This window comes from Staurois parvus, unplaced genomic scaffold (genome assembly GCF_062004578.1).
Source record: "Staurois parvus isolate SC_StPar_1 unplaced genomic scaffold, SC_StPar_1.0 ptg000086l, whole genome shotgun sequence".
NCBI lineage: Eukaryota > Metazoa > Chordata > Amphibia > Anura > Ranidae > Staurois > Staurois parvus.
In genome coordinates, this window is record NW_028317882.1 from 10,063,687 (window position 1) to 10,076,577 (window position 12,891).

Sequence of the window (12,891 nt, forward strand, 5' to 3'; positions counted from 1 at the left end):
CAACAAAAAGACACAACCCACATAATAAATAAAAACCCATTGTTTTCAGTGGTGGCTGTTCATATCAGTGTAGCATGACTGTGATGGGGAAGGGTCCTGTGCAACTTTGGTATGATGCAGTGTGATTTTGTGGCCCGTAGACTTGAATGATAACATATCAAAGGATGCAATTTAGGCACATTTTTGAGTAATAATAGTAGTAGTATTAGTAGTAGTATAGTAGTAGTATAAGTAGTCCAAGGCATAAAATCAGAAATGCGCAGCAGTTAAATCACATTTTTATCACACACCTCTTCCACTGATAATCGTAAACTGCTTGCACTGCATAATCACAGCTGAAATCATATTCAAAGCTTATTGCAACAGTGTGAAAGAGGTGTAGAGGTACGGAGCTGAAGTAGTTAAATAAACATTTACTCAGACTATTGAAAAATACAAATGTTTAAATAAAACTAAGCATGTATTTCACTACCATACCCCTTCAATCTCCCTTGCCAGCGCTGGCATCTTCTGCTGGGTCCCACTGTTTGGCCGACTTTGTTGACCGGTGCAGGCTGGCATGATGTAAGCGCAGTTTACATGCCAGAGAAGAGAGTGAGTAGGCAGGTAGGTGTATGTTATTGCAGACGACACATTGCATGTCTCTTCTGCAATAAAGAACCTGCTTGCTCTTTGTTTGTGACAGCAGAACTTTAACTCTGCTTTAACTACATTCAGTTAGCTTTCATTTTCAAAAATAACCAAAGAAATCAAAGTATCTATTTTTTTGCAAATTAGCAAATCAAGTTTCAGCTGAAAATAACTGTCACTTGAAAAAAATAAGTATTTTTATCCTGGTGCTTTAGCTTTGTGAATTTAGTCTATTTTGATTTGGGAAACGTCAGAGGAAGTGAAAGAGGAGCATGCAAGCATTATGACATTATAGCGAAACTAAGCACATGCTGGACCATGTTAGACATGACCATTGGAGGGATACAACAGGGAGACCAAGAGTAGCAGGAAAGCAAATACACATGTTAAGAACTCTGGGTAGATAAGGGTACTAGAATAAAGGAACAAGACTTTTTTTGTGTCAGGTTGTAGCAGAGCGTTCAGAGCACATAATGGGAGAGGGGTAGAGACAGTAAGGGGGAGGATGCTTGTGTGGATTCTGTGTAAATGAGTTTAACCCCAGAGGGTGTGTAGAAAGGATATAGACAGTCCCAACCAGCAGCTACCAAGCACACACATACATACACACACACACAGACAGGAAGTGCATTGTACCGGTCTCTGATTTGCAGATCAAAACAAAGCTACAGTTTAAAGAACAACTGATGGAGATCAAGGCACATGGTCTGCTCACAGGCTTCAAGTCACTTCCTTCTGCTTCTTAACAACACAAGTTCTCAGGAGGCGTCCAAAGGATCTCACCACAAATACGACTGCTTTCCTTCAACGATATTTCACTTTTGTCTGCTCAATCAAAAGTGATAGCCAAACTGGCAAAACTTTAAAGAAAGAATTTTTCGTTAGTTGTTATGCAGAGACCACGAATAATGCAGACCTCTAAGGGGGACAGTGTCTGGACATGTAGCCATTGTGGATAACTAATCATGGGACACCTCATGGATTATCTATAACACATTTCTAGTATTCATCATCCTCTCCTTCCCACGGAGTTTCACCAGAGGGCTGCTAGAAAATGCTGTCCTACACACGTTTCCCAATACGAAGGCACTCTTGTATCTGGTATGTCAAAGAATTGTTATTTTTTTATTACAATTTTACAAGCAGGTTGTTTTTGATTCTGGACTTTCACATGGATAAGTTAAAGAAATTTAAAGGATAACAGAAGGGGTGGTGGTTCATATATATTAGGCTCTTCACAAACATGGTCTATTTAAAATGAATATTTGAGTAAATGATCAGCAAAAGCATTCGCTGCTTATGTTTATATAAATCGTAACTCGTAAAATTTATTCCTGGACATTGTCAAACACCACTTGCTTATGACAGGTTGTATAATCAGAAATAAATCATTATGATAAATGGGAGTTTAATTCCAGTCTATATATATACAGTTGATATAACATATTCAAGTTTTATTCTCTGTAATTAGCTATTGTATTTTTTTGCACACTGCTTTCTGTATAAAAAATTGTGAACTGCAGATTATACATATATCTCAGCTCATTCTGTACTAAGTGGACCTTTGTTCCTGTCTCCTGAGCTTCACTAATGGTCCTTTATTTAGGCATTCTTGGATGGTTGAAGAGACAGAGCCAAGCTTGATTTTTAAATAATTTTTTTTTCATATATTGAAATTGCTTAAGGCCAGGTTCATATTGGTACGCTGTGGTTTTGCTGCAGCATGGGTGTATGTGCAGTTTTTGTGTGTTTCACCCCTGTTTTTAACCACAGACCCATAGACTTCTATTAGGTTGTGTATTTTTGCCATGTTTTCTGAAAGAGCAACAAAAGTTCTGCATTCTGCAAAAACACGTGACCCAATAGAAGTATATGTAACTATAGCTTCAAAATCAGGAAAAAAAGCACGAAAACCACTCATACAACCGCACTGTGGCCAAACCACTGGTATGTACAGGTATGTTTCCCTTAAATTTAAAAAATTTGCATGTACAATACAAAACATAAATATACACACACATACGCACATTAAGTTTATCCATGCTATAAGCATAGGTAATCTATGAGGTTTACCAGGCTAGTCCATCTAGAACATAAAACTTCAGTTATGGGTAGAGGCTGGTGAGCTAAACCACCCATTAGTTTTAGATTTCTTTTATGAATTTTATTGGTTTCCTAAAGTAGTACCTAGCTGTAAAAAGCTGTTAATCATATAGATACAGACTATTAAAACTAAAACCCAGGAAGTGAGCGCCAGTGTTTGCCCCACCTTCACTCTCAGGAGTTTTTACAGAATGACAGTAGGACTTGTGGCTTTTGACTGTTTAGCAGTTTGCCATCAATAGATCTGTCTGCTACTGTGTTCCCATCACTCTGCAAAAATCCATAAAATACGAGTGGGGTAATTACAAACTACAAACACTCTGTACATTTTTCTCTTACATTGCATAAAATGGAAAAATCACTGTGTTTTGTATGCTGTGCTATATATGATATACTCTGGACCACTGTAGACTGTACTCCTTGTGATACACTATGGGGGAGATTTACTAAAACTGGAAAGTGCAAAATCTGTTGTGGTTCTGCATAGAAACCAATCAGCTGGGCAGCACAGTGGCTAAATGGTTAGCACTTCCGCCTGGCAGTACTGGGGTTGTTGGTTCAAATCCCAACCATGGCACCACCTGCCTGGAGTTTGCATGTTCTCCCTGTGCCTGTGTGGGTTTCCTCCAGTTTCCTCCCACACTCCAAAGACATGCTGGTAGGTGAATTGGATCCTGTCTAAAGTGGCCCTAGTATGTGTATTTATGTAAGTTAGGGACTTTAGATTGTAGACCCCTTGAGGGTTAGGGACTGATGTGAAACATACAATATATATGTAAAGCGCTGCGTAAATTGACGGCGCTATATAAGTACCTGAAATAAAAAAATAAATCAGCTTCCAGGTTTTATTGTCAAAGTTTAATTGGACAAGCTGAAGTTAGAAGCTGATTAGCTACCATGCACAACTGCACCAGATTCTGAGTATTACAGTTCTAGTAAATCTACCCTACATACCAAAACTTTTGCCATTTGTATGCTATGAATTTCCCATGCCACTAAACCTTGTACACTGTGTTGATTTTTTTTGCCAGTAAGAATTTTCTTAGGAATGTGGAATTTTATCTTGTTCAAAGAATGGACATACGATTCATCGAAATACTTAATATTTTAAATTTTAGACTATCTAGCCTATTTTCCGTGCACATAAAAGGCATCATTGTAAAAAAAAAATGAATATTTGGATTTTAGCTGTGACATGAGAGTGTTGGAGGTAGGCTAGAAGAAAGCCTTTTAAGGATGTCACTTCCATTGGAATTGTTTGTTGAAAGGTTGCCCTGATCCCTTAGGCATGTCAGTGCTTGCAATATTGGTTTCCTTTGTGTGACTTGCATTTACACCTTTGAGTTGTAACATGCACCAGGTGCCTGAGTATTGAAAACATACCAATACATATTAACTACATAAATGACAGTGAAACTATGAGTTAATCAGCCAGCTATTTCCTGTACATCTGATTTAAAGTGTTTTTATGTGTTACAGTGCTACTCATACAGTCCATGTGCTTAAAGCAGAAGTGTAGTGCAAATTCTTTCCAACACTGTTCTGTTGGAAAAGATGATTTAAACAAATACACTTACTAAAAAGCTAATCTGTAGTGAGTGAGACCAGTCTGGATTTTCCCATCTGCACACCGGTACCATCTTTTTGTGAGCTGATTTAACCTGCTCCAATTTAAGACGCTGCTCCCTGATGACATAATGTCATGCATGTGTACCGAGCAGATTCCCTCTTGTGAGTGCTGTCGTACTTAGGGCTTTTTGCTTAATTTGTATGGATACTAAGTATGCTCCCCCAAGGATTCAGTATCTTTAGTCCAGCCATTTCAGTAATATCAAGAGTGGGGTATGTGCATATAACAAATTAGGCCAAAGCCTAGGATAATCATCCTTCTTCACAGTTTTTTATCCTTGCTTTGTGAAGCCAGACATACTCACCTAATTCCACCCTCCAATACCGTCACTACCACCAGTTCTGGGTGCGAGGGACCACAAATCCAGTGGTGCAAATAGATTCCAAGATCACCGATCCCCTACTGCCTCCCCCCCCCATGATGATGTTGTCCTTTTCTGGATCCTGGGCCCATGACGTGCAGGTACTGCTGATGTGGACACCTGAAAAAGGCCCCAGGAAATAGAAAAGAAAACTCTTGGCTGTGGTGTCACAGGACTGTGGTTTAAGGTAACTAAAAAGGGGAATTTAGATGAGGGATTTCTAATTCAGAGATCAAATGGGGGGGGGGGCAATAAATCCCAGAGTGGGGCTTTAAGAGACTGTAGTAGAGGTTTCTGGAGCAGAAGACATTTATATATGTACTATAAGTACTGAGTTTCAAAAGAGCAAATTTACACAATCTTCTACATAAAAGAAGATTGGACAGCACAGTGGCTAAATGGTTAGCACTTCTGCCTGGCAGTACTAGGGTTGTTGGTTCAAATCCACGGCACCACCTGCCTGGAGTTTGCATGCTCTCCCTGTGACTGCGTGGGTTTCCTCTAGGTACTCCGGTTTCCTCCCACACTCCAAAGACATGCTGGTAGGTTAATTGGCTCCTGTCTAAATTGTCCCTAGTATGTGTATGTATGAATGTGAGTTAGGGACTTTAGATTGTATGCCCCTTGAGGGTTAGGGACTGATGTGAATGTACAATATATGTATGTAAAGTGCTGCGAAAATTGATGGCGCTATATAAGTACCTGAAATAAATAAATAATAAATAAAATATTATTGGAAGGGCCTGTCCAGTGCTTTGGGAGGTCTAAGACTACTCACAAAAGCTCTGTAGCTTATTGATGCCTTAAGCTGGCTGTATACTAGTAGAATTAGATATAATATGTTTGCTTTCAGAACACTTGGTCAATTTAGTGGGATCAAATCAACTGCTTTCCACTGTTATGACAAGAAATTTTGAAGGAGCACAATGAGAATTTTTTCTCAAGCAAATAAAATTCTAACTGTGAATGCAGTTTTCATTTGGAGAAAAATATATTTTGTACTCCACAGGTGCTAGTCACAAGAGAATCCTGTTTCATACAACTGAAATTCCATTCAAATAGCAGGTCTGGACAAAATTTTAAGGGCTTTTAAAGCAAATTAGTTGACTTAATGATAGGAAGATCAAATGCTCTTACAAACTATTTTTAAGAATTTCTGTAGCAACGTTCAAATGAAATTCCAATGGTGTATGGCCAGCTTTACAATACTTGATCCAGACCTGATTTGATCAGCAGAGCTGATTAGTTTAACCACTTGCCCTCCTGAGGATTTACCCCCCCCCCCCCTTCCTGACCAGGCCTCTTTTTGCTACACAGCGCTGCCCTATTTCAACTGGTAATTGCGCGGTCAAGCAATGCTGCACCAAAACGAAATTTATGTCCTTTTTTTCACATAAATAGAACTATCTTTCAGTGGTATTTGATTACCTGTGCGCTTTTTATTTTTACGCTATAATCAAAAAAAGACAGAAAATTTTGAAAAAAAATATACTTTTTACTTTCAGCTATAAAAAATATATAGTAAACTCAAAGTTAGTCATAAATTTAGGCCAAAATGTTTTCCGCTACAAGTCTTTAGTAAAAAAAATCCCAATAAGTGTATATTGATTGCTTTGTGTGAAAGTTATAGCATCTACAAACTATGGTATAGACAATGGAATTTACACAGCTTCTACTTTTTGACTGCCTATCACATTTCTTGAGGTGCTAAAATACCAGGACAGTATAAACACCCCCAAATGACCTTTTTGGAAAGTAGACACCCTAAGTTATATGCTAAGAGGCATATTGAGTCCATGGAAGATTTATTTTTTTTCCACAAGTCTTTGGAAAATGACAAAAACATTTTTTATTTTATTTTTTTTACACAGTTTTTAATTAAATTATATATTGCTCACACAAGCCATGGGTATATGTGGAATTACTTTCCTAAATACATTCTGCTACCTTTACCAAATATGGGGACATCACATGTGTGAGACTTTTTGGGAGCCTAGCCACACACAGGAGCCTGAAATCCAAAGACCACTTTGAAAGCCTGAAGGTGCTTAACTTCCTCATTTCACTTCCTCACTACCTATCACAGTTTCGGAGGCCCTGAAATGCCAGGATAGCACCAACCCCCCCCCCCAAATGACCCCTTTTTGGAAAGTAGACACCCCAGTGAATTTAAAAAGAGGTATGGTGAGTATTTCGCAGATCTAATTTTTTCTCACACGGTTTTGAAAAAGAAAAAAAAAAAAGAAAACATATGTTTTTGTTTTCTTTCTTAATGTTCCAAAAACTTGTGGCAACAAACAAGAGCTTCAAAATACTCACCATGCTTCTTATCAAATTCCTTGGGTGTCTACTTTCCAAAAAGGGGTCATTTGGGAGTTTGGTGCTATCCTGGCATTTCAGGCCTCTGAAACTGTGATAGGTAGTCAGGAAGTGAAATGAGAAAATAAAGCCCTTTAAAAGCCTGAAGGTGCTTATTTGATTTTGGGGTCCTGTACTTGGCTAGACTGCCAAAAAGTCTCTCACATGTGGTATCCCCATACTGGGAAGAAGTAAAAGAATTTATTTTTGGGTGTAATTCTACATATACCCATGGCATGCGTGAGCAATAAATCATTTAAGTGACAATTTAGTGTAAAATTATTATTTTTTTTTGTCATTTTCAAAAAAATTGTGGTAAAAAAAATAAATTCTTCTATTGAATCAACATGCCTCTCAACATGCCCGCAAATAGTTTGGAGTGTCTACTTTCCAAAATGGGGTTGTTTTCTAACAACCTGAAGACCAAGCCTTTTCTGACACTTTTTGTTCACATGAAAAAATCTGTGTTTTTTGCTAGGAAATTACTTTGAACCCCCAAATTTGTTTTAAAGTAGACACCCTAGTGAATAAAATGGTGGGTGCCGCAATTGTCACATAGTACTCGTGCAGCGATTTTTCGCAAATGTTTTGAAAAAAATACGTTTTTAAATTTTAATGTACAAAAACACTTAATATTGGCCAGTTATTTGGTAAATTATAAAATATGATGGTATGCTGAGTAAATACAGTTGCAAGAAAAAGTATGTGAACCCCTTGGGATTACATGGAGTTTTGCATGAATTGGGCATAAAATGTGCTCTGAACGTCATCTAAGTCACAACAATAGAAGAACACAGTCTGCTGAACATAATACTACACAAACATTAGATGTTGCCATGGTTTAATTGCACATAACAAGTAAACATTCACAGTGCAGGGAGGAACTTAATAACTGATTGACCCTCCTTTGGCAGCAATAACCTCAACCAAACATTTCCTGTAGTTGCAGATCAGACCTGCACAACGATCTGGAGTAATTTTGGACCACTCCTCTTCACAAAACTGTTTCAGTGTAGCAATATTCTTGGGATGTCTGGTGTGAATCGCTCTCTTAAGGTCATGCCACAGCATTTCAATCGATATGAGGTCAGGACTCTGACTGGGCCACTCCAGAAGGCGTATTCTGTGCTGTTGCAGCCATTGTTTTGTTGAATTACTTGTATGCTTTGAGTCATTGTCCTGTTGCATCACCCATCCTCTGCAGAGCTTCAGTTGGCGGACAGATGGTCGTACGTTTTCCTGCAAAATGTCTTGATAAACTCTGGAATTCATTTTCCCATCAATGACAACAATCCATCCAGGCCCTGAGGCAGCAAAGCAGCCCCAAACCATGATGCTCCCTCCGCCATGTTTTACAGTGGGGAGCTATATGGTCATCTGGCAGAAACACCGGCTGCATTCTCAGGTTCCCCTGATGGCACATGACTGCCCGAGAAGGCAGCGTGGGAGGGGGGGGGCATCTTCTCCCGCTGCTTGTAAAAGCAATCCTGCAGCTAATTAGTCACTAGGATTGCTTTTACATGAAAGCAGATCTCCGGCTGAAAAAAACAATACCAGGATGATGCCTGAAGCTGCAGGCATCATCCTGGTATAACCACTGGTATAACCACTCAGTCCAGTGATATACCAGTACGTTGCTGGTCCTTGTTGGGTGTATATGCTATGTTCTTTTTTTTTTATGCAGCCTTTGGGCTGAATGAAAAAGAGAGAAGAAATCTCTGCCAGAAAAAGTGTGTGGATTTGAGGATTGGGCCACAGCACCTTCTAGATACAAAAGGGTCATGATGATCTTTTCCTGGAATTTTAGGAAGGATCCACTTCGTCCAGTTGCTTTGTAAAGTACAAAAGCGTTATATATAGCCAATTGAAATAAATAAATAGACGACTTTTTGTACCAGTGTCGAGCTTTCTGGGAAACTTGGTACGGATTCATCATTTGGTCATTGAAGTCCACCCCTCCCATGTTAAGGTTATAGTCGTGGTCACAGAGGGGTTTCTCAACAACGCCAGGTACCATGTTAATTTGGACTGTCACGTCTGTGTGAATGGAAGACAGGACGAAAACATCCCGTTTGACCTTCCACTTCACTGCGAGCAATTCATCATTCCTGAAGCAGGCTTTCTCCCCCTTTCTAAGTTGGGTATTTACAAGCTGTTGGGGAAGCCCCGGCGATTAGGTCGCACGGTGCCACATGAGCCAATTCCAAGATTGTACAAATGTCTAAATAGTGGCATGTTTGTATACAAATTGTCCATGTATAAGTGGTACCCCTTACGGAACAAACATGACACCAAGTCCCAAACTATCTTGCCACTGCTCCCCATGTAGTCTGGGCAGTCAGGGGGCTATACTTCGCTGTTTCTTCCATCATAAACCCTAAGTTTGTACGTATAGCCTGTGGCCCTCTCACAGAGCTTATACAATTTGACCCCATATCTGGAATTCTTGCTGGGGATGTACTGTTTGAATGCAAGGCGGCCAGTAAAGTGAATGAGGGACGTATACACATCTGCAAATTTCTCAGTGAGGTGGTTTATGAGGGGCCGAATTTTGTAGAGCCTGTCATGTACAGGGTCACCCCGAGGATAACAGAGTGTGTTATCACTGAAATGCATGAAGTGCATTATCATCTCATATCTATGCCTGGTCATGGCAGCAGAGAACACGGGCATATGGTGAATCGGGTCTGTGGACCAATACGACCGCAACTCATTCTTTTTTGTATTGGCCATGTTGAGGGTTAGGCCCAAATAAGTTTTAAATTTGGAAGCCAAGTGATACTGCAGTGCTGGTATAAAAAAGACCAGGATATACTAGGCCACTGGTGCTCGCCAGTTCACCAAAAGGTAATGCGGCACTAGTACTGGCATTCTGCTGCATATGAGTCATGCAATCCTAGCACAGTTTCATGGGATCAGGTATGCCTGATCTTATTAGGGACCTCTTCTCCATTGTCCGAGCTGCCTGTCAGGGTGCCGCTGATGTCTAGAGGTTCGTATTCTGAGGCTGATTGTGTCAGGGAGCCTTCCCCTTCGCTCTCACCTGACATACTCAGAATCCTGTAGACCTCTTCACTAGAGTACCTTTCGTTGGAAATTTTGGACTCTAAATTTACAGGTATCTAGCGCAACTCATGGAAAAAGAGCGCCTGGCTGTCAGGGACTGCTTGAACCGCTACAAAAAAATTTACCGGCAAGTGCTAACAGAAATCAGGCCGGATTCTGTGAACACTGCAGTTGCGTATTCAATGTATTACAGGTGACAGTGATAAGAAATTATGCTGACACTGCACTTCTTGTTAGGGGTGTGGGCATTGGGGCTAAATGCTACTGCTGGCAGCGATCGGGGATGATCCTGCTAACACTGCATTTTTGGGGACACTATTACTAAGAGGGCACTGGTATAGTTTTGTTTGTGATCAATATATTGATCCGCACTGGTACTGACGGTATAGTGTGAGTGCGATAGTGTGCGGGCAATCTAACGCTAGCTAACCCTAGCTGGGAGGGACACTAACTGACCCTGATGCTATCTGATGTTGCTAGTGTCACTAATACAGTGATCACTGAAAAATACTCTACACTGTACTAATGGCACTTGCAGGGTGGTAGGGGGCAATCAAAGGTTAAATGTGGCAATCAAGGGGTTAAAATGTCTTTAACTAACGTGTGTGGGTGCAGTGTGCTGCTTTTACTCACATATGATGTCTTTCTTCTGTCTCTGGAACAAAATGGTTCCAGGGAGAGAAGCACCAGCTAGATCCTGTGCCTGTATTTATAAATACAGGCAAAGCTCTGCATCTCCATTTGCTGTAGGAGATCGGCAGAGTCCCAGCCAAGATCACTGGCCGAGACCTGCTGACATACACCTCCTACAACGAATGTTAGCATGGGGGGCGCTCGCATTTGCGCTCTAAACCTGGAAGAGCAAAGCGCCATATGACTACATCGCTCTGCCTGCAGCTACTGCCCGTCCGCAGTACATTGCGGGTGGGAAGTGGTTAATCACAGCTGGTAGTGTATTCATTCTTTTTTAGACTACACCTGTGAAGTCTGATTGGTAGTTGGTTTGCATAAATTTGATGACCAGAAGCAAGTAGCCTTACAGAAGCAGACATATACAGTACATGGTCAGTGAACCAGATTTTGGCCTGTAAACTAAGAGCAACAGAAAGGATTCAGCTATCTATTAGCTCCCGTTAGGCTTTGCGTTCTGTAACCTCACATTTTAGTACACTTGCCTTTCATACACTAGAAGATACAGATACATAAGGACTATTAATTGAATGATGATAATGAGACCCTAGATTCTTTATACTCAATTACATGCTGATGCATAGTTCTTTAAACCTGTTGTACTGAATCAGGCTGCTGGTTTTTATCTACAATAATGGAACCAAAGAACGTTGCTCCTCCAAAGGCATCAAAGTCTTTTCTAAAGTATGATGCCTGGGCAGGAATACCTTTACATGTAAACATCTTGTGTCAACATAAGCATGAAACAAGGTGTATGTATAACCCTAACCCTATGCTTGACAATGGAGTTTTCTATTTCTGTCAGTCATCTATCATCAGTTACACAAGCTGCTCCCAGGTAACTACACATATGATGGCTATACAAATAAAAATTAACATACCAAGGCAGTCTAAAATGTTGCACTACACAACTATGTCACATATACCACTGAACAAGGAGGCCATGGTAAACAGTGCAGGTGTAACGTATCATCCTGTAGTCATGTACTCAAAAAATAGACTTGTAGACTATCACAATGAAAACAATTTTATTCAGTATGTTTGGAAGCAGGCCTAAAGAACATACTTTCTACCATAAATGTTTTGCAACATACACATTTTGTGGGAAAATAAATCTCCCATTACAGATAAAGTAATAAATAATATTTTAAGTTACCATTGGTTATTAGGATGCTTTCAGAATGTATATACCTCTTTCCCCACGTGTAATTTATAGATCATGATGTTCTATACAATCCAGGTTGATAAAAAAACAAATGCCAATCTTCACTTTCTCAATCAACATGGGCTATTTCTAATCCTTATGCTACTAGCATTATATAGATATAAACTAATAAAAAATTATATAGATATAAACAGATAGTAAAGTATATCATATTTAAGGTTTTAACCTTTTTTTTGCATTCCTTAATTCCTTAATTTATTTCCTGGTTTCCAGGCCTAGGCAAATGATGTCATACATCCCAGGAGTCTTCAGAAGGAAAGGGAGGGTTCTCAGCTTAGCCAATGCCTGAGTAAAGGACAGATGGATTCTAGGAGGTCTGCTACATGATTCACCTGCCCTTGCTCAAGATGGCCACTGCTAGAAATGCCAGGAGGTGTTTTTCAAAATGATTTTTCAGCAAAATAAAGCATACAGACATGGATGGATGAAGGAGTTTGTTTAGAATATTACGGACAGTACTAAATTGTTTCTCATGTAGCACCGTTCTAGTTAGACTGCAAGCTAGGCTAGGTACATTTAATTCTCTAGCTCTACTGTAGTCAGTTGGGTACCTTGCCATAGTTTTGGGCTGTTCTGCGTCTCACTGGTTGCAGATTTGACTTCTTCCCCCTGCCTTCTGGATGGTTCTGGAGTGTAGTGGGCTGGGAGAGTCAAATAGGCAGCATGAATATTTATGTGGTCCCAGCCATTCCCTGGGCGAGGGGACCCAGTAGGTGGCTGGCAGTGTGCATAAATAGTTTGAGGCCTGGAGCAGGGGGGTTCTTGCCCAGGAGGGGAAAATCACAGCCTGAAGGGCTGCTGCTCTTCTGGCCCATCCAGTGCTGCTTC

General features: G+C 40.2%; 1 protein-coding gene across 2 annotated transcripts in view; it reads left to right on the forward strand.

The window, feature by feature from the left end:
* The window catches only part of PDE4C (phosphodiesterase 4C), a 406,056-nt gene that overhangs the window by 164,856 nt on the left and 228,309 nt on the right, over window positions 1-12,891 (forward strand). Inside the window, exon 1 of one of the 2 annotated variants that reach the window (XM_089670028.1) lies at window positions 1,285-1,731. The exons of the other annotated variant lie outside the window; for it this stretch is intronic. Coding sequence (XP_089526154.1) covers window positions 1,685-1,731 — 47 coding nt within the window. The 5' untranslated portion in view covers window positions 1,285-1,684. Of the gene's footprint in view, window positions 1-1,284; window positions 1,732-12,891 lie in introns of those variants that run through there. 2 annotated transcript variants of the gene reach the window in all.